The sequence below is a fragment of the Capricornis sumatraensis genome, chromosome 4 (assembly GCF_032405125.1).
Source record: "Capricornis sumatraensis isolate serow.1 chromosome 4, serow.2, whole genome shotgun sequence".
In the NCBI taxonomy this organism is placed as follows: Eukaryota; Metazoa; Chordata; class Mammalia; order Artiodactyla; family Bovidae; genus Capricornis; species Capricornis sumatraensis.
In genome coordinates, this window is record NC_091072.1 from 141352238 (window position 1) to 141374715 (window position 22478).

Consider the following 22478-nt stretch of genomic DNA (forward strand, 5'->3'; position numbering starts at 1 on the left):
AATTGCTCTATGTATTTTTTCTGTCTGAAGAGATGGGGAAAGGCAGCTGTAAATCTAGAATATTCTGTCCTGATTTATTAGTTTACTAGTTCTTGCTCTTTAAAGAATGGAAACTATAAGTGGTAGATGCATTTGGTTGTAATTTTCTAAAGAACTCCAGTCAGCTAAGCTGTTGAAAAAACAAAAACAAACCCAAAACACCAAGGTCCTGCATCAGAAGTTAGTGCATTAATGTACATGTATTTGCATTAAAATGTTTTATGTATATATGTAACATCTTTAGTGATTTCCTCCTTTAATTCAGTTTTACTGATGTAGTAACTGCCACTTTTTTTTCTCATTTCATTTTGCATGTAAGTTGTTATCACTCCATTTCAACACAATAATGTCCCCTTTGCCCTTAGAAAGTGTTAGTCACTCAGTCGTGTCTGACTCTTTGTGACCCCGTGGACTGTAGTCCACCAGGCTCCTCTATCCATGGAATTCTCCAAGCAGGAATACTGGAGTGGGTAGCCTGTCCCTTCTCCAGGGGATCTTCCTGACCCAGGAATTGAACCTGGGTCTCCTGCATTGCAGGCAGATTCTTTACTGTCTGAGCCACCAGGGAAGCGTGTCTCCCTTATGTCAGTTATAAATAAAGCTACTGCTTACATGCATCTTTTATGGCATACTGTCTTATACATGGAGAATATTGTTGAGTATAAACTATTGTGGGCTTGGATGACTGTTTCCTCCATGAGGTCTGAACTGCCCCCTTTTCACGTTTCAGCCATGGCCATTGGGCACCCGGCAGCAGCCTGCCTGAGGCCGGGAGACGTGCATGCCGGCAGCAGGGCCATGCTGTGATGCCCGTGGCTGCAACCGAGGCAACAGTTGGGAAAAAAGAGGCAAAGTGCAACTGATGAGTCTCCTTCAATAGCTTTCTAGTGTCCTGCGTTACTCCAAGAGTCTGTTCAGAGAGAACCATGCCCAGATGGGTGTTCCTGTACTTTCTAACTGGTTAGAGTTTAAAAGGGTAAAAAAGGATGAAGCTATACTACTTCACTTGGTTAAACAATAAAAATCTGTGTGTAGGCTAGTTACCTTGCTTTATTGCTCCATCTTTGTTGTTGAGTCGCTCAGTTGTGTCTGACTCTTTGTGACCCCATGGACTGCAGCACGCCAGGCTTTCCTGTCCTTCACCATCTCCTGTAGCTTGCTCAAACTCACATCCATTGAATCGGTGATGCGATCCAACTATCTCATTCTCTGTCGTCCCCTTCTCCTCCTGCCTTCAATCTTTCCCAGCATTCGGGTCTTTTCTAATGAGTCAGCTCTTCATATCAGCTGGTCAAAGTATTGAAGCTTTAGAGTCAGCATTAGTCCATCTGATTTGCTCTCAAAAGAACTTCAGTGGAGTGCAGCAATAAAGAAGACATATTCTAGAGATGAATATAATTGGATTTGACTTTTGACACTGGACTACTTGGTAGCTGTGTAACTTTGGAAACATGTAAACTTGCTAAGTCGTAGTGTCTTCATTTTTAAAATGAGGATAATGATAGTACCCATGTCAAAGGGTGGTCGTGAGGATTCTGTGAGATGATCCATTTGAAAGTTTAGCACAGGGGCTTTCCTGGTGGTCTAATGGTGAGGAATCTGCCCGCCAATGCAGGGAACCCAGATTCGATCCCCCGTCCAGGAATATCCCACATGCCGTGGAGCAGCTGAGCCCGTGCTCCACAGCTCCTGAGCCAGTGCCCTAGGCCCACAAGCCGCACCTGCTGAAGCCCATGTGCCTAGAGCCTGGCTTTGCAACAAGAGAAGCCGCTGCAGTGAGAAGCCCGCACACGGCACGGAAGAGTAGCCCCTGCTCACTGCAGCTGGAGAAAGCCTGTGCAGCAACAAAGACCCAGGGCAGCCAAAAATAAGTCAATCAAAAAAATAACAAAGTTTAGCACAGTACCAGGTACATAGTAGGCATTCAACATGTTGGATGTTGTTATATATGTACCATGCTCCCTAATAGTATATTGTTAGTAGGCCTATAACAAAGGTGCCCTACAGATTTTTTTTTTTTAATTTAGGTTAAGTGATTATTTCTATAGAGTGTGAAAGTTGTTCAGTCATGTCTGACTTGTTGCGACCCCATGGACTATACAGTCCGTGGAATTCTCCAGGCCAGAATACTGGAATGGGTAGCCTTTCCCTTCTCCAGGAGATCTTCCCAACCCAGGGATTGAACCCGCATTGCAGGTGGATTCTTTACCAGCTGAACCACAAGGGAAGTCCTGTGGCTGCTTGTCAGAAGTGTGCGTGGTTCCCATCTTTCTGTGGGGAAATCATACGTGACGCTCGCTAGGACTCGTTACAGCTCAGTGTTGTCCTCGTTGAGCACTGCCTGTGGTTTTGTGATTGTATAGAGTGGGTGACATTACCTATGTCAGCCTCTCTCCTCAGAAACGCCTGTGTCTTTACTGTTGGACTACTTTTCATTTAATAAAGCTTTGTAGTACTGTTGACAGAAAGGAGGAGGATATTTTAAAAGGTTCCTTTCTTTAAGGAGCAGTGGTGAGAAAGGCCCAAAAGGCTTTTATCTCCAGCTCCTTGGTCGGGAACACTGTGGTGATCAGATGGTGGTAGAAAGCCTTCACTCATGTGCAGATGTCGCCATAGTAAACACTGAGATCGTCACAGCCTGACTCTTAGCCCCGCGGGAGCCCCTGAGTCCTTCAGAAGATGAGGGTCAATCACTTTGAGCTCAATTAGCTCCAAAAACTACTTCTTGAAGCCCCCAGTTGAGAGGGCTTCATACCTGATCTGGATTTGCTCAGTCTGCCTTTTATGTAAAACAGAATATATTCGTTGTGCCAAATGTGGTAAATGGAGGGATTAGGGAGTTGGCAGGAGGCTAAAATAGGAAGAAAACCACCAAATTCAAGACCATGGCTGAAAATGATCTAACAAAAAGATCTGCAGAGGAGGTCGCATTCCTAGAAAAGAAGTGACACGGTTGCTGAGAAGAGAATGACTTCAGGCTGGAGACGTTTCCTGAGAGGCAGCAGTGGACGACTAAATGAAGCGGGTCCTGTAGGCTTGACTGGAAGATGGCAGACAGGGATGGTAGTTGAACAAACACATACCGACCACAACTACGTACCTGGTGCTAAAGGTAGAAAAACAAGCAAGATTTACTCCAAGATCTCAGTACCTAATAGGATAGACAAGAATTATCTGCTACTGATAACACAGTATGCTCTGTATTTTACTAATAGCATGTCCAAAGTCCTTTGGGCAAGCAGAGAACGGAACGGTTAATTATGCACCAGTAGAAGGGTTCATAGGAAGGTTAAACCACAAAAGTGGCAGTCATCAGGAAGAACAGGGCCTGCTCAGAACTGGTGTGAACAACATTGAGGAAGGCTGGGTGCACATGTTATGTTGGGTATTCGAAGGTTGTATGGGACAGGAGCGGGCAGTGAGATATGGTGAAGATAAGTGTGCATAAAACATAGTCCCTGTTTGGTTACAAGAAAGGATACTGTAGCTGTTGTTCAGTTCAGGTTTGGAGAGGAGAACACTGCAAATTTAAGAGATCCGTGGCGGATAAGATAAGTGTGCATAAAACATAGCCCCTGTTTGATTACAAGAAAGGATACTGTAGCTGTTGTTCAGTTCAGGTTTGGAGAGAACACTGCAAATTTAAGAGATCCGTGGCGGCTTTTCTGCTCTCGTGGTGTGGGCTGCTGGCTGAGCAGCGACTGGGAATAGAGAGAAGGGGTGATGTGAGGGGTTGATGCTGCAAGGGTTTGACACCATTTGGAGGGGAGTGGTGAGGAAGAGAAACGGGATGAAAGGATCCCATTTTTTAGCTCAAGTGTCTGGGTGGATATTATTACCAAAACCCAATTTTGGATTACAGAGAGGAAACAAGAATTTGAAACAGAGAAGGGAGAAAGAGAATGTGCTGTTTCTGAGTCTGAAAGTTTTGAAGGACATCCGAATAGAGATATCTAGGAAGCAGCTGGAAATATGGATCAAAAATTAAAGTGTGTGTGTGTATATGTGTATTTATTTAAGAGTCATCAGCATGTAGAGACATGGAAATAGTCAGCCTTCAGAGAGAGCATTTAGAGCCAAGAGATGGCCCAGGACTGTGTCTTAGAGAACAGCCACCATGTTCAGTTTGGGGAGAAAATGTTCTCATTGTGTGTGCATATGTTCTGAAGTCAGTACAAAACAAACAAAAGTATTCTAGTATACTTCCAAATCTTGTAAATCAATGCACTTATTCATGCATTTTGGGGATTACATCTAACATGGTCATAATAAATTTACATAGATGCCAAAGAGGGGGAAGTCAGTAAACTGTCATGGTTTCATTTTGTATTCTTTGTTCCACTTATCTAGTAACGAAGATAATAGAGTTGACCGTATTAGTGATGTGTGATTTTTTTAAATAGCCTTTTATGCCCTCAAAAAGTTCTGCTTTAAAGCCTTGATTTAAAAAAAAGTCTTGATAAATGTAAAGAAACTTAAGTCATATCAAACATCTTTTCCAACCATAATGCTATAAGATTAGAAATCAACTACAAGAAAAAGCTACAAAAAACAAACGTGGAGTCTAAACAATATGCTACTAAACAACCAATGGATCATTGAAGAAGTCAGAGAAAAGTAATAAGAACCCAGAGATAAGTGAAAATGAAAGCAGCGATCCAAAACCTACGGAATATAACAAAAGCAGCTTTAAGAGAGAAATGCATAGTGATGCAAGCTTATAGGAAACAGAAAGTCTCAGATAGCAACCTTATGCCTAGAGAAAGCAGAACAAACAAAACCCAAAGTTAGTAGAAGGAAATAAATCATAAGGATCAGAGAGGAAATAAATGAAAGTGAAAGTCGATCAGTCGTGTCCGACTCTTTGTGACCTTATGGGCTATACAGTCCACGGAATTTTCTAAGTCAGAATATTGGAGTGGGTAGCCTTTCCCTTCTCCAGGGGATCTTCCTAACCCAGGGATCAAACCCAGGTCTCCTGTATTGCAGCAGATTCTTTACCGGCTGAGCCACACAGGAAGCCCAATAAATGAAGTACAGGCTAAAAAAACAATAGAAAAGATGAATGAAAGCTGGTTCTTTGAAAAGATAAACAAAATTGATAAACCTTTAGCTAGACTCATCAAGAAAAAAAGGAAGTGAGTTCAAACGAATAAAATCAGAAGTGACAAAGGAGAAGGTACAACTGATGCCACAGAAATAAGAAGATCATAAGAGACTAGTGTGAGCAACTGGATGCCAACGAAGTGGGCAACCTGCAAGAAATGGACCAATTCTTAGAAAGGTGCAATCTCCCAAGACTGAACTGGAAAGAAACAGAAAATATAAACAAATCAATTACCAGTACTAAAAACTGAATCAGTAAAAACTCCCAACAAACAAAAGGGTGGGACCAGGTAACTGTATAGGTGAATTCTAACAAACATTTGGAGAAGAGTTAACACCTATCCTGAAACTATTTCAGAAACTGCAGAGGAAGGAAGACTTCTGAACTCATTCTATGTGTCCGCCACCATCACCCTGATACCGAAACCAGACAAAGATATCACACGCAAAAACTTAACAGTTTTTGTGTCAATTATCACTGATGAACATGGATGCAAAAATCCTCAACAAAATACTAGCAGACCAACTCCAGCAATATATTAAAAGGTTCAGACACCATGATCAAGTGGGATTTATCCCAAGGATGCAAAGATTTTTCAGTATCTGCAGATATCATATCTACCACATTCACCAACTGAAGAATAAAAATCACATGAGTGTCTCATATATAGAAAAAGCTTTTGATAAAATTCAGCATCAATTTATGGGTAAAAAAAAAAACTCTTCTGAAAGTAGGCATACAAAAAAGTTGAAAAATGAAGCAAATTCCCTAGCAGTCCAGTGGTTAGGACTCTGCAGTTCCATTTCAGGGGGGCACAGGTTTGATCCCTGGTCAAGAAATGTGGGATCCACCCCCCACATGCCACAGCACAACCAAAAAAAGGGGGGGTTGTTGAAAGTGGGCATAGAGAGACCATACCTCAGCATAATAAAGGCCATATATGACAACTCCCCCACCTAACATTATAGTCAACAGTGAAAGGCTGAAAGCATGTCCTCGAAGATCAGGAAGAAGACAAGAATGCCTAGTCTTGCCATTTTTATTCAACATAGTTTTGGAAGTCCTAGCCACAGAAATCAAAGAAGAAAAATAAAAGGAATTCAAATAGGAAAATAAGTAAATCTGTCATTGTTTGCAGATGACATGATGCTATAGATAGAAAAGCCTAAAGATGCTACTAGAAAACTACTAGAGCTCATCAATGAATTCAGTAAAGTTGCTGGATACAAAGTTAATATACAGACATAGGTTGCATTTCTATACTCTTAACAACAGAGTATCAGAAAGAGAAATTAAGAAAATAGTACCACTAACCATTGCATTAAAAAGAATAAAAGACCCAGGAATAAACCTACCTAAGGAGGGAAAAGACCTGTATTCTGAAAACTGTAAGATGCTGATGAAAGAAATCACACAGCAAAAATGGAAAGATATACCATGTTCTTGGATTGGAAGAATCAGTATCGTTAAAATGAGTATACTACCCAAGGCAATCTATAGATGCAGTGCAATTCCTGTCAAATTACCAATGGCATTTTTCACAGAACTTGGACAAAAAAAATTAAATTTGTATAGAGACACAGAAGACCCAGAATAACCAAGACAATCTTGTGAAAGAAGAATGAAGTTGGAGGAATCGTACACCCTTACTTCAGACTATACTACAAATTTACAGTAATCAAAACAGTAGGGCACAAAAACATCAATGGAATGGGGTAGAAAGCCCAGAAATAAACCCACACACTTATGGTCAATCTATGACCAAGGAGGCAAGAATATATAATGTAGGAAAGACAGTCTCTTCAGGAAATGGTGCTGGGAAAACTAGACAGCTTCATGTAAAAGAATGAAATCAGAATGTTTTCTAACACCGTATACAAAAATAACTCAAAATGGGTTAAAGAACTAAATTTAAGACTGAAAACCATAAAAATCCTAGAGGAAAACATAGGCAGAACACACTTAGACATAAATTGCACCAATACTTTTTTGGAACCGTCTTCTGGAGTAATGGAAAATAAAAACGAACAAACGGGACTTAATTAAACTTTTAAAAGCTTCTGCACAGCAAAGGAAACCATAAACAAAATGAAAAGACAACCTATAGACTGGAGAAAATATTTGCAAATGATGCTACCGACAGGGAATTAATTTCTAAAATATACAAACAGCTCATATAGCTTAATATCAAAAAAACCACCCAATAAAAAACTGGCTGTAAGACCTAGGCAGACATTTCTCTAAAGATTTACAGATGGCCAGCAGGTATATGGAGAGATGTTCATATTGCTAATCATTAGAGAAATGCAAATCAAAACAACAAGGTATCACCTCACACCAGTCAGGATGGACATCATTAAAGAGTCTACAAATAATACCTGCTGGAGAGGGTGTGGAGAAAAGAGAACTCTCTTAACACTGTTGCTGAGAAGGTAAATTGTTATAGCCAGTATGGAGAACAGTATTGCAGTTCCTTAAAAAAGCTAACCATATGATCCTGCAGTCCCACTCCTGGGCATATATCTGAAGAAAACTATAAATAGAAAAGATACATTCACCCTAATATTCACTGTAGCATTATTGACAATAGCCAAAACATGGAAGCAACCCAAGTGCCCTTCAACAGATGAGTGGATAAAGATGTGATGTATATATCTATAATGCTTATGTATGTATATACATATACATATACGTACACACAATGGAATACTGCTCAACCATAAAAAGAATGAAATAATGCTATTTTCAGCAATATGGATGGACCTAGGCATTATCATACTAAATGAAGTCAGAGAAAGACGTATCATCTGATATCACTTATATGTAGAATCTTAAGAAAAATGATCCAGATGAACCTATATGCAAAACAGAAACAGACTCACAGATGAAGAAAACAAACTTTTGGTTCCCAGAGGTGAAAGCTGGGAGGGAGAGGATAAATTCGGAATTGGGGATCAACATGTAAGTATGTAAAATAGATAAACAACAAGGACCTGCTGTATAGCACAGGGAACTAAATTCAGTATTCTGTAATAAACTATAAAAAAAAGAATATGTAATATGTATAACTGAATCCCTTTGCTGTACACTTGAAACTAACACAACATTATAAATTAACTGTACTTCAGTTTTTAAAAATTCTGCTTTAAACTTGTCTTCACGTGTCATTGTGCTAGGTTTTGGATTTTACTGACTGAATGAAATCTGATCGCTTCAAGGAAACTAGTCATTTTAATCATTGTGTTAAGTTTTTCTCTTTAAAAATGATCATGCTATTACATTATGTCACTTTAACTGTTCTTTCCTTCCTTAGGAGCTGATGCAACAGAATGGGATTGGTTATGTGTTAAATGCCAGCAACACCTGCCCCAAGCCTGACTTTATCCCCGAATCTCATTTCCTGCGAGTGCCTGTGAATGATAGCTTTTGTGAGAAAATTTTGCCGTGGTTAGACAAATCAGTGGATTTTATTGGTAAGTAGCTCAAGTCATATTACAAATCCTTTGGGTTATAGTCTCATGTATGAGTATACCCCTTCCTCCCCTTTTCTCTCATTAGAGAAAAAGAACCTACTTCCCAGATTTTTCGAAAGTCTGAAAACAAGCATGATGCTGCTTATCTCATTCAGGGGCCAGGTGACGTGTATGCGCCGTGTGTCCCTGAGGGACTGGCCTTGTGACAGCTTAGCTAACTCAAACATTCCCAGGGTTAAGCCTGATGGGATCTGGGATTACAGATTTGCGAGTGTTTGAAAATGGGTTAAACTTTTTTGGGATTAAACTTGCCACCCACTTCATCAGATCCTATAAAAGACTTTTGGAAACTCTGGTGGCATTCCTTAACCTGTTTCTGCCTTGCTGCTGTGCTTTCCCCAGAGAACAGCCAAGTCCTGTGGAAACTAATCCCATTACATTTAAAGTTTTTATGTCACAAGATTCCTAAGCCTCCGTCTGTGTGCCAGCAATTTCAAGTATTAATAGTACTGGGTCTAATGAAATTCCAACACACACACTCACATTCGTGTGATCGTTCCTTGGCGATGACTGTGACAGGGTCTGGTCTGGATGGTACTTTGTTCTGCTCACTGGGCCCGTCAGCCCTGGAGCCTCCCCAACTCCCAGCTTCTGGCACTGCTATGACATTTTTGGTGCCTTGAAATCAGGTCTGCTGGTAGGAAATCAGTGACGTTTACTTGAAATGTGGTTTTGGTGGAAAATGGCTAAAGCAACGAGATGGGTTCCTTGCTCCTGGGCAGCACGATGAGGTGTGACTCTTGATGTCCATGTGAGGAGTTTTCCTTGGTTTTCCCCCCAGTCGTGAGCTGGAGCATCCTCATCCATAATTAAATATACTCTTGAATTGGTTACTGAAAGTTTTTTTTTTTTTTTTTAAAGAACTGATTCCTTTTAAACAATGTAACTGTGTAAATGAAGCCCCTCACTCTATCCTTTCATCTGTGAGAGGAATTTTCTAAACAGTGCTTTTGGAACTTTGGGTAATTCTGAAACAGATCCCCCTTTTGTCAAGACTTCGGATTGCCAAGACTTCTCCTCTTTAATAGGCATGCATCCTGTGAAACACCAGAAGGTAAATGGCTTAGATAATTTGCATGAAAATCATCACAAACAAAACTCCCATAATTAATTTTTCCCACCATTCTACTTCTAGGAAGTATTCAGCATATCATTCAGTGTTTGCCTCTTTGAAAGACGACGATTATAGTTAATGTTCCCATTAAACGTCACATTGATCCAGAGATAACTGGCTCTGATTTCAGCTAAAAGTACGGTTTCAGAGTCTAAATTCAGAAGAAAACCTGATTCTGTTAAGTCATGACAGTGTCTAAGCTTTAGGAGGGCAGGTAACAAAGAGAGGACTTTGCTTCCAGCTTACTTTTCTTCGACTTCATGGGAGCTATTGGCCACTTTTAATTCATACAAAAGGAACTTTACCATGTTCCAAGTTGGTGAGATACATACCCAAATATATATTGTAATTGTATATCTGAAGATATTTTTACTTACCAGTAGTTCACTTGCTTGGCCCTATTTACTGTTAGGCTCACCACCCTTTTCCCGCCCAGACCCAGACCATCCAGGGCAATACCTCCAGCCCACTGTGGAATTCAGCCTGTGTTCACTAGAGGTGTTCATCTCCTCCAGGCCATTTAAAGCCTTGGTTAGTCATGGCAGAGAATATAAAGATGTACCCTCGTACTAGGACTTACTAACTTACAGGCTCGTACTTTTTATTATTCAGATTAAATTTCAGTTAAGTTCCTGGGTTTGTTGGAAAGGCTCAGGTTTGAGTGTTGCCTTTGCTTTTAGGAGAGGGAGGCAGAGGTGAGCGCAATTGCCTGTCTGTGCTTGGGACCCTGACCAGGCCCCCAGCCCAGCTGGCTGTTGGTACAGACTCCTGCCCCACTTCACCCACAGCAAACTCAGGGCTTTTGTAAGCAATACAGGGAGGTAATTAAGAGGATATACTTTGGAGCCAGACTGTATTTGAATCCTGCCTCCCTTGGTTATCAGTTAAGTAATTCTGGGTGAGTTACTGAAAATTCTCTGTTCCTTAGTCTGCTGATCTGATGACTGAAGACAATGTATTTACCTTATAAGGTATATTGTATATCTGTATATACCTTATAAGGATATTATATGGATTAAAATAGATAATACATATAAACACTTTGCACAGTGCCCGACTTGTAACTGGGTCTTAAATAGTAGCTGAACTAAAAAATTATCTGAGAAGCCTTTTTTTTTTTCCTTAGAGGTGCCCTCTGTCACCTCAGTTATTACTTCCTCCATTTTCACCTTTGTAACTTCTCCCCTTCGTCCATTTCATTTGCTATCTTTTTTAAAATTAATTCATTTTTCAATTGGATAATTCCTTTACAGAACTGTGTAGGTTTCTGCCAGATATCAACATGAATCAGACATAGGTATATATATAGGTCCCCTCCCTCTTGAACTTCCCCCACCTCCTCTTTTTTAACCTAGAATTGATTAAAAAAAAAATAGGCAAAATTGAAATATATCTTTTTCTTATCCTTGGATTGTTGTAGTGGCAACCTGCTTTTCCCAGTTTTCCCCATCCGTGCCTTCTTATTGCCCCTATTCAGCACCTGCAGAGGCTACTTAAGTGTCTCGGGTCCTTCGCCCGAGTTTCCTAGACTCTCCAGTGGCTGCTCCCCACCTTTGAACCTCCTTTCCAGTCCCTTCCCACCCAGCACGCACCAGGCAGGCCTCTTTTCTGAGCAGTGGTCCAGCCCCACTGTGGCTCTTTGTTGAATGTTTCCCTTCTCTCCTCCAGGTCTATGGGCATTCCTTCCTTTGCCTTAAGACTCAGCTTAGCACACAGTTCTGGCAAGCAATGTATTCTAATGAGCTCCACTTCAGTATAATCACTTTTTAATTAGATTTTTAAAATACACCATCCAAACAGTTGTAATTGTAAGAGCAGTATAAATACCACACAGAAAATCTGAAAAACAGAGAAAAGGAAACCTATACCCTCAACATCCTAACGCATCTGTCACCATCATCGCTTTATTTCCTTCTGGCCTTTTTCAATGTTTTTATAAAGATTACCTTTTAAAATATGTATCGGCCAGCCAGCCTGTGTACACAGGGTGTATACTGTGTGCTCAGTGTTCAGGACTTTGAGAGAGTGTTAGAAGCAAAACCCTTCTCGGCCCTTCGAGTCTAGTTCTGAGATAATTATTAAAAATCAGAGAATACTGTCCACATTAAAAAAATACTAAAAATATTTCAAGCCAGCCTATTTCCGGTAAGAATTTGAAGCAGCTTACAGGAAGAGGTTTGGATCAGAAGGTAACACACATTCACCTCTATTACCATTAAAATGGGATGGAAGATCAAGAACCAAGTAATACGTGGCTGGCAAAGGTGCAGTAAAATCCAAATCACAGTTCCTTATTGAAATTGAGTGAAAACATTGGCTTCGAGCTTCTCAGTAGCCAAAGTGAAAAAGGAAGTACTAAGACCAGTCTAGGCTAAATACTGCCTGGTAAAGAGGAGGAAGAGAGCTGTGGAGGCCCAGGAAGTTGTGGACTTTGTGGACATGAGTTTATATACCATTATGTTGTCTAGCGTGTCCTTATTTCTTTGTTTCAGTGTTGTCTTGCATCCCTTTGTTATTGTTTTATTGTGTTTGATTTCGCTCTTTAAAGGGGAGCTGCTTGATTGTTCCTGTACTCCCTCAAAGCCCTTCAGTGTTCTGTACATAACAAATAATGCATCATGTACGTTAGCTGTTTGTAATATGTATAACAGAGGTGGTGAGACTGGAGTTGCCTTGTATTATTCAACTGCCAGAGCAGAGTCTCTGGGATACCTGTTAATTACAAGAATATTAACATAAGGCTTGATAAACTTTTGATAATCAGTGAGAACAGGATGAAAAGAGAAGTTGATGGCAGCAGGTAAGCACACAAGAAAACTGTTCAGAACTGAGGCAGTCATAGTACCGACTGAAATGGTGGCTGCTTCCAGGCTCTGGGGTAACTTGATCTTTACCCACGAGAAAGCTTTTAAAGCTCATCTACAGTGAGAGGTGGCAGGACTGTGTGATTGAATTTACTTGGTTCTTGGTTCTAACAGAGTCCTACCATGTTATGGGCAATTAGCATGACGCAGTGTGACAGTATGATCTCAGGGAAGAAGTCAAAGTTCCCTTGGTCCTCATTAAAGTGACCTACTAAAGCTGATTCATGGTGCACACATGGTTTCTCCCTTGAGTTCAGCAAATAAAGTTCAGGAGCCACTTTATGTTGTAGCAAAGTCTCCTGGAGAAAAATGGGGAAACTATTTTTCTATGAGGAAGATGGGTTCTGAGCTGGCGTTTGAAGTTCTTGATGTGGCATCTTTTTACATTGTGATGTAGTCTCACTGTGACTAGGTCTCTCCCCTCCCCACCACCCTGCTTTTTACACAGTAATGTGTATCACATATGTTTAAAATGAAAAAGTGCTTTTAAAATTTAATCTCATATGTTTAAATCATTATGTCATACACCTAAAATACAACGTTATATGTCAATTGATTCCTCAAAACTGGAAGAAGCTCTTAGCAAAAAGCTGAAGGGTCAGACAACATGGGTAAACAAAATATTAGCTAAAATCTTAGGATTTTGGATGTTATTTTCTTTTATACTATTCTGTATTTCTGAAGTTTTCTATGCCAAGCAAGTAGAATCATGTGATCACAGTGTATGATTTATACTCAGAGTAATTAAAGTAATACATAATGTAAAAAGTGCAGTGAAATGTATTGAATGAGAAGCAACCTGGATTAGGGACAAATTGCTTATTAACACATGTGGGGACTTTCTCTGTTCTCTATGAAAATGGTGGGGAAATCGTGTTCCCCTACCTCCTTAAAAGAGTATTGAAAGGAAAAAGAGGTCAGTATCAAGAAGAGGGGCTTTACTTTGCATCGGCAGGTGAAGGACATTGTGTGAGTAAATGGAAACACCGTTTCACTGCTGAACAAAGTTGTTAGTGAACTTTTCTGAATTTGACTCCTCCAGAGAAAGCAAAAGCCTCCAATGGATGTGTCCTCGTGCACTGCTTGGCGGGGATCTCCCGTTCCGCCACCATCGCCATCGCCTACATTATGAAGAGGATGGATATGTCCTTGGATGAAGCTTACAGGTGAGGGCAGGAACACACCCTGTGCCAGTGGCTTCTCCTTTGACCTGAGTCATGAGATATGAGAATGGGTGACCAGGATTATTTTAGTTAACACTCTACAGGTGACTTGATTTTTAAATGTTTAAAGATTGGGAAAAAATGTATTTTTATAATTTAGCACTAATTCTGCCCTCCCATGTGTGAAGTGCATTCTCAGCTGCTTTATTAAGTTTGAAAAAAGTGAAAGATGCTCAGTCATGCCCAACTCTTTGCGACCTCATGGACTCTAGGCCGCCAGGGTCCTCTGCCCATGGGCTTCTCCAGGCAAGAATACTGGAGTGGGTTGCCATTCCCTTTTCCAGAGGATCTTCATGACCCAGGGATTGAACCTAGGTCTCCTGCACTGCAGGCAGATTCTTTACCATCTGAGCCACCTGGGAAGCCCTGAGTTTTTTAAGAACCAGCAAATCCAGAGATCTTTCCCTAGTTGGAGAAATATCATTTGTTCTAATTTACACATGAGAAAAAATGCCCCAAGAGAATACTCATTATAGAATTCTACTGTGCTTCAGACTCTCTCGCTTTCACTGACGATAAAGTCCAGTATATGTAAGTATCAAACCAAACAATTGTCGAACTCCATTCACAATCGAGACTTGCCCAGTTTTTTAAAATATTTATTGAAGTATAGTTGATTTACAGTGTTGGTAATTTCTACTGTGTGGCAAAGTGATTCAGCTATGCAGGCACATATTTTTTTTATATTCTTTTCCATTATGGTTTATCACAGGATGTTGAATATAGTAGGACCTTGTTGTTTATCCAGCCTATATATAATAGTTGGCACCAGCTAATCCCAAGCTCCCAATTGTTCCATCCCCGACTCTCCTCCCCCTTGGCAGTCACAGGTTCGTTCTTATGTCTGTTTCTGTTTCGTAGATATGTTCGTGTTTTAGATCCCACGTAGAAGTGATACATATGGTATTTCCCTTTCTCTTTCTGACTGCACTTGGTATGATAATCTTGAGGGCCACCCATGTTGCTGCTTCTGGCATTATTTTATTCTTTTTCATGGCTGAGTAATATTTGTTTGTGTGTGTGTGCACACATCTTCTCTATCCATTCATCTGTTGGTGAACATTTAGGTTTCCGTCTTGACTACTGTGAATAGTGCTGCTATGAACATTGATGTGAATGTATTTTTTGAAATTATACTTTTGTCTGAGTATATGCCCAAGAGTGGGATGCTGGATCATATGGCAACTCTATTGTTAGTTTTTTGAGGAACTTCTGTACTGTTTTCCATAGTGGCTGCACCAATTTACCTTCCCATCAACAGTGTAAGAAGGTTCCCTTTTCTCCATAACCTCTCCAACATGCATTATTTGTAGACTTTTCAGTGATGGCCATTCTGATTTGTGGGAGGTGATATCTCACTGTAGTTTTGAGTTGCATGTCTCTAATTAGCTATGACAGACATCTTTTTCATGTCCCTGTTGGCCATCTGTATGTCGTCTTTGGTGAAATATTTATTCAGGTCTTCCGCCCATTTTTTGATTGGGTTGTTTGTATATTTTAGAAATTAAGCCCTTGTCAGTCACATCATTTGCAAATATTTTCTCTCATTCCTTGATTGTCTTTTTGTTTTATGGTTTCCTTTGCTGTGCAAAAGCTCCTAAGATTGATTGGTCCCATTTGTTTATTTTGGTTTTTATTTCTATTAGCTTGGGAGACGGTCTTAAGAAAACATCAGTACAGTTTATGTCAGAGAATGTTTTGCCTATGTTTTCTTTTAGTTATATGGTGTCATGTCTTATATTTAAGTCTTAAAGCCATTTTGAGTTTATTTTTTAATGTATGATGTGAGGGTGTATTCTGACCTCATTGATTGCATGTGGCTATCCGTAGACTTGCCCAGATTTTGCAATGTATTCTTTTGACTGGGTTGTCCCCAATCTCATTCTCCAGACAGAAGGCAGCCAATGACAGCAGCACCAAGGACTGGGGTTCTGTTGAGGGACGTATGAAGCAGAGCCCTCTGTGTATCTTGTTGGATAGAGGTGGATAATCTCCATGTGATAATGGATCAATAAATATATGCACACAGAACCAGACCTGTTGTAACAATAGGATTTTTTCCTCAAATTGGAAAATTTGGAACAAAGAAATGAGCTACTTGAACAGCTTCTCACTGGAAGAAGAAAGTGGGGGGGCAGGTCCTCCCCTCGGGCTTAGCCCTCTAAGGTCCTCCTGAACGCCACACAAACCAGCAGGAAAGGCACCCTCATATCCTCATGGGGGTCTTAGCATGAAGACCCTGTATTTACACTTGTCACAGTTGAGTCAGTTATTTCTGGCTTTGTTAATTTGCTTTAGGTTACATATTTCTAAGGAGTTTATTTTTGAGTTTTCTCTTTCCTTCCTTATTCAACTTCTTAGGGTAGTTTCACTCCTACATCTTCTGAGGCATGTCCGTGAGAATCAGGGGCCACTAAAGAACGTATCTACCACTTCTGAGTCTTTGTTTCTGCCACGAAATGGAAAAGCTGTTTACTACTAGTTTTGATCCCTTGGTGACTCTTTTAACAAGGTGGTTACAGGAATGAATCCAGATGTTAGACCTGGTTTTGAATCCCAGCCCCATACTTCAATAACTGTGTGACTGGGGCAGTTGACATAAGGACTGTGTGTACCTCTGTGATGGTAGGTAGTTTTGAGGGCTGACTGAGCTGATACCCTTGTTAGTGCATTAACATCAAGCTTAGCAGACAGAGTCCACTGTGTGACTCGTTATTCTGTCCCATTAAATACAAAGAGCAGGGAACTGGGAAGTGTGTGCTTTGATGCTCTGGCTGTCTGATAGCCTCTCTCTTTTGGTCATTAATTAAAAATGTGAAATGTCTCGAAGTCACTGTGGGGACTGTGACATTGGAAAGTTGAAGGTGGCATGGCTGTTAAGCTATACTTCTGATGGGAACACCAGGGGCGGGGTGGGGGTGAGGGTGTCCCAGGTGGTGAGGAGAGAATCGTCTCTTACCAGCTGCACTGGAAACACTGCGCATGCTGAAGTCACTCAGTCGTGTCTGACTCTTTGTGACCCCGTGGACTATAGCCCACCAGGCTCCTCCTTCCACGGGGATTCTCCAGGCAAGAATACTGGAGTGGGTTGCCATACCCTCCTCCAGGGGATTGTCCCAACCCAGGGATCGAACCCAGGTCTCCTGCATTGCAGGCAGATTCTTTACCAGCTGAACTAACCAGGGAAGCCCACTGGAAGCCTTAAGTCCTTGAAAACAGGGAGGATGAACCTAGAACTTTTGGGGCTGGGCTCCCTGCTTTCTAACATCCTCAGGGTCGTCTGTAAAGCTCCCCAAGGCAGAGGCCCTCACCTCCTCCACCCACTCCCTGAACTTCTAACCAGCCATCTTCCAAAGGTCTTGGGAGGACCTCTCTGATAATTCTGTCTCACCTCTTCACTTACTCTAGCTTAATCACTTTAACAGGTCAGCTGTCAGATTCAAGCCTTTTTGGTTTTTCCCTCTCCTCACAGATTTGTGAAAGAAAAAAGACCTACTATATCTCCCAACTTCAATTTCCTGGGCCAGCTCCTGGACTACGAGAAGAGGATTAAGAGCCAGACCGGGGCCGCTGGGCCCAAGAGCAAACTGAAGCTGCTGCCCCTGGAGAAGCCAAGCGAGCCAGTCGCTGGGCCCGGCCCCTTGGAGGGCGCACAGGGGAGCCAGCTGCCCCCAGGGCCACTCCACGGCCGCCCGGCTCCTGCTCCCTCCGAGGGAGCGGGGCCCCGGCCTGCGCCCCCCAGCACGGCCCCAGACGACGGCCCCCTGGTCCAGGCGCTCAACGGGCTCCACCTGCCCCCAGACAGGCTGGAGGACAGTGGCCGCCTGAAGCGCTCCTTCTCACTGGACATCAAGTCGGTGTCCCCAACGCCCGGCGGGCTGTCATCCCCCGAGGCCGCCCTGGAGCTCTACAAGCCCGCTGCCTCCAGCCTGGAAGGCGCGGGCAAGCCCTGCCAGTTCTCTCCGGTGCAGGAGGTGTCAGAGCAGACGCCGGAGGCCAGCCCGGACCATGAGGAGGCCCCGCCGCCCCGGCCCTCTGACGGCAGCAGCCAGGGTGCGCGGCCCCGGCCGGGGAGGCCCCTGTGGTCGCCCCTGCACCGCAGCGGGAGCGTGGAGGACCGCGGGCAGCCCCGCTTCCTCTTCGGCCTCTCGGCCAGCCAGCAGCACCTGGCCACGTCGGCCACGGGGCTGGGCCTGGAGGGCTGGCACTCGGACCTCCTGGCCCCCCAGACCTCCACGCCAGCCCTGACCAAGAGCTGGTATTTCGCGCCAGAGCCCCCACACTTCTACTCGGCCTCGGCCGTCTATGGGGGCCGCGCGGGCCACCCTGCCTTCAGCTGCAGCCAGCTGCCCACGTGCGGTGGGGACCCTGGGCACTCGGTGCGCCGGCGCCACAAGCCTGGCGACAGGGCCGACTCCCGGCGCAGCTGGCACGAGGAGAGCCCCTTCGAGAAGCAGTTCAAGCGTCGAAGCTGCCAGATGGAGTTCGGTGAGAGCATCAGGTCCGAGAACCGGTCGCGGGAGGAACTGGGCAAGGTGGGCAGCCAGTCAAGTTTTTCAGGCAGCATGGAAATCATCGAGGTCTCCTGAGCAGGAGGACACTTGTGACTCCCGTGGACAGGGCTTGTCTTGTTCACGAAAACTAATTCCCTGTAAATCTGAAATATATATATGTACATATATATTTTTGGAAAATGGAGCTATGGTTTAAAAACAACACATGGATCCACACCATTCTTTTTTTTTTTTTTAACATCTGCAGTTGAGAGAGCAGCTAATACTTCTCTCAACACAAATGGAAGGGCCCAGGCCAGCTTTCCGCCAGACACGTCACACAATTCTATGCAATGGATTGCACATCCTCCCCTTCTTACTAGATTGAGTTCTACTTGGAGTTGGAGGACGGAAGCCCCCACCGTTCTCTTGTTGTGCTACAAAGAGATCTCAGATCCTAGTCCTGTCTGGTCCCTTCCGAAGTGCACCTTAGCGCTGAGACTGAGCCAGCCTGTGGGTCGGGCGGGGAGACCCCGTTAGGAACAAAACCTAATGGTAAATCAACAAGGAACCATCACGTCCAAAGCTGAGGCACGGATCCAAGCGCACCCGCCAGCCGCTGAGCTGGCCAGCGTCACTCTGCTGACCGACCATTAGGGGGCCTTGCCAAGACCTACTTTAGAGCAACCCCAGTACCTCAGACAGAAAGTCGGGGCTTTCACCACTACCAGGCCTGGTGGCCCGGTTTCTAGGCATTGTGAACAGGTAGGTAGCTAGTCACACCTTTCGACCAGTTTAGACGATCTCTGCAGGCATTTCCAGTTAGGCCTGGATGGAAGTGGTCCAGCTCCTCTTTCTTCTCGGCTTTGTGAAGAAGGAAGACAAAGCTATCTGAGATCAACTGAACAGCCAGGAATCTGGCGGCATGGTGATTTAAGCTAATGTTGGGAGGCTATATGAGTCTACCTCCCTCTTTCTAAGTCGAAAGAACTGTTCAAGATGGGCTTGTTAATCCTGGGAAGTAAAGGTTAACCTGGTTTCAAGCCAGATGTGAATTTATTTGGTAGCAGAGCAGCACCCCCTTCAAGGTCTCAGCCAAACTAGGTATTTTCTATTTTGGTTTCACTGCACAGAGGTATTTTGTGAAAATGGAACAATAAAGTGGAATTTTATTGCAAACAACAAGAGGCAGAAAATTGTGGAGGGACAAGATCAAACTACTGAGGAGCAGCTGCTGCTGCTAAGTCGGCTATTATTTTCTCAGTGGTTTTTTCTTCCCCCCTTAGCATGTGACGAAGGTGGTATTTTCTACGATTTCCTTAGGCTTTCATACCGCTAGGGCTGAGAGGCTTTCGTAAGCCAGGAATGCTCAGAACTAAACGGTATAGAAAGGTGAGGAGGAGGCGGACAAATTTTGTTTCATCGCAAGCAGAGTGGAAAGACACACCCACACTATTCTCAAACTACCCGCAGCATTTTTTAGTAGAAGGGACACCAAAATGGAGCGGGACCAAGTGGTCTCAGTCCATACCTACAATCACTGTATGGAATCAACCCTGGCAGCTGAAACTAGGTGATTAGAACAAGTAAACAAGTGATAGTACTTACCTGCTTTTAAACTTCCTGGCTTGAGTTTCGTCAGCTACAGTCTGGTCCTGTTTTGAAGCCTTAATTCACGTCAGCAGCTTTTTTTTTTTTTAAAGGGTGGTGGGTGGGTGTTCGTGTTGTTCTTTACTGTAAGTGTAGCTAGTTGCTGACTCATATCTCAGGTTTTTCTACGTGTGAGAAATGGACAGTCCTTTGAGTCGGATGTGACTTCATGTTTCTTACGGTGACTGCTAAAACCAGCATAGAATGACATGATTCAAAACTGACTTGATCGTGACAATTCTAAGCTTCATGGAACATAACTGGTTATGCACAAATAATGGGTTGTGATATGGGTGTAAAATGAAGTGAGTAAACTGTGTAGGGAGTGCATTGTTACCATACTGGAAAGGTTCTGTTAAGTTTAGCTTTTCTCTATACATGCAAATTCTGGGTGTAATCAGACCCAATTGTCAAGGTTTCACACATTGATTTTTGATGTGTTACGTACACACGCACCAACCATGTAACAGCTCCCAGCTTCCAGAGTCTGGTCACAACTGTGGAACATTTTTGAGAAGTGAAAGCAATGGCTCCAATGCTGTCTGTTTCAGGAGGGCTGTGGGATTTGGTTTTAATGAGATCTTTGGGCTGAACTGGCCTTCCAACCTTCAGGATTTCTCTTGGCCATGGTCCCCTTCCTTCCTGTGACCAATGTGGTCCTATGCTACAGCTTTTAGTTCTTGGTCACTAATGTCAAATAATCAGCCCTCAGAATGGAGACTTCCCAGCTGAGGAGACAGCTTCTCAGGTCAGCCCTGGAGCCACATGGGTGGCCATGGGCCCCGAGTGGCTGGTTCTCTGCACCGTGAATCGGAGAGGGAGTGCTGGAGCTTACCAGATGATACAGAATGGTGATATTAAACAGCAGAACTAGACTTCGATGTGAGAAATGCTGGAAAATGGTTTAGGACATTTGTAAAGTTGGGTGGGAAGACTGTATAAATGTTTAATATGAATATAGTGTTCTTTTGGAGTAAGGCAAGCTGTTGAATGGTTACAATTGTGCATTTCTCATTCTGATGTGTCATGAATGTCAATATGATGAAATAAAATCAAAACTGGTACCTGTTTATACATAAACATGAGAAGGGACCTCTCTCTGCAGCATGTTCAGGGGGTTAGGGAGGCCGTGGTGGGGCCTGGCCTACAGAGGGCTCAGCTCCAGGCGAGACGCTGAGTCTTCAGCCTGTATCACAGGCTCCACCTCGCACAGGGAACGCGCGTCAGAGCTGACAGTCTACTGCCGCCATCTTCATCCTCTCATGGGAACATCGGATGCACACTATGGCATAGAAACCTCAAAGGTAAACATTTGCTGACTGGCTGAATCCAGAATGGTGCAGGGTAGGAAGAAAAAAGACAAACATTCATGGTGCATTTTGTACAGTTTTAGAATTCTTGTAGGAAAAACTGAGGGAAAGTATTTCAAGATCTGTTCTCCATTCTCGTCATGCACATCCTAATGACCTCTCCGCTTCTAAGTGATGACACGGCACGACGACTCATGAGACAAGAAGCTCAACCTCATCAGGTTGTTAGTTAAAAGAAAAAAAGATGATGCATTAAAGGAATAAAGCATTTACCTTCAGTGCAAGCAGACAGGATACTGATGACACTGGTAATCGCAGGTGACATCATTTCAGTTGGTTGTGAAAGACTTCTGAGTTGAAGTCAGATTTAAGAAAATTTAAAAGTAAGAAGGATTGGATGGAGTGAGTGAAGACCAGAAAGAGCTGTCTTGGCTAAGACCTTGCCAAAAAGTGGAGGTGGGTGTGGGACCGAAGAACAGAAAGACAAAGTGTTAGTCGTTCAGTTGGGTCCGACTATTTGTGACCCCACGGACTGTAGCCCGCCAGGCTCCTCTGTCCATGGGAGTCTCCAGGCAAAAACACTGGAGTGGTTGCCATGCCTTCCCTACCCAAGGATCAAACCCAGGTCTCCTGCATTGCAGGCAGATTCTTTACTGTCTGAGCCACCAGGGAAGGCGTAGGAATAAATCTGCCTTAAGATGTAAGGTGGCAGGAGGGAGGACATGCCTCGGTGAGAGGCTTTGGATGGGAACTTGTAGGGGTTGGAAGGCCCGAAGGTCAAGCCAGTTACGACTTAGACAGACTTGAGGGCCTCTTGGGGACCACCAGCCGTAGCAGGCTGGCATCGAAGGGCTAGTTTGGGTGTGACATGACCAGACCAGGGCTCAGGCTAAGGGGAAGCAGGGTGGGTGCAGATGTGAAGGGTCAGGCGTACACAATGGGACAAGGGGACAAGAACTTCATCATCACGACCCTCACCGTCATTTTATCGTAGATGCTCCCATCTGGTGGTTTTCCTTTTCTGACACTAAGCAGAAATGTTTTTGGTCTAGTAAACAAAATTTTACTTCCCTGGTGGCTCAGATGGTAAAGCGTCTGCCTACAGTGCAGAAGACCCAGGTTCAATCCCTGGGTTGGGAAGATCT

The 22478-nt window shown here is 43.3% G+C and overlaps 1 protein-coding gene and 1 non-coding gene across 2 annotated transcripts in view; both read left to right on the top strand.

Annotated features, from left to right (window-relative positions):
• DUSP16 (dual specificity phosphatase 16) overlaps positions 1-21072 on the top strand; it is a 90116-nt gene extending 69044 nt beyond the window's left edge. Inside the window, exons 6-8 of the mRNA XM_068970133.1 lie at positions 8460-8619; positions 13700-13823; positions 17353-21072. Coding sequence (XP_068826234.1) covers positions 8460-8619; positions 13700-13823; positions 17353-18469 — 1401 coding nt within the window. The 3' untranslated portion in view covers positions 18470-21072. The remainder of the gene's footprint in view (positions 1-8459; positions 8620-13699; positions 13824-17352) is intronic.
• Positions 21073-22401: 1329 nt separating this feature from the next.
• TRNAC-ACA (transfer RNA cysteine (anticodon ACA)) lies at positions 22402-22473 on the top strand. Its single transcript has one exon. It is a non-coding gene; the product is annotated as a tRNA-Cys (tRNA).
• Positions 22474-22478: the final 5 nt, after the last annotated feature.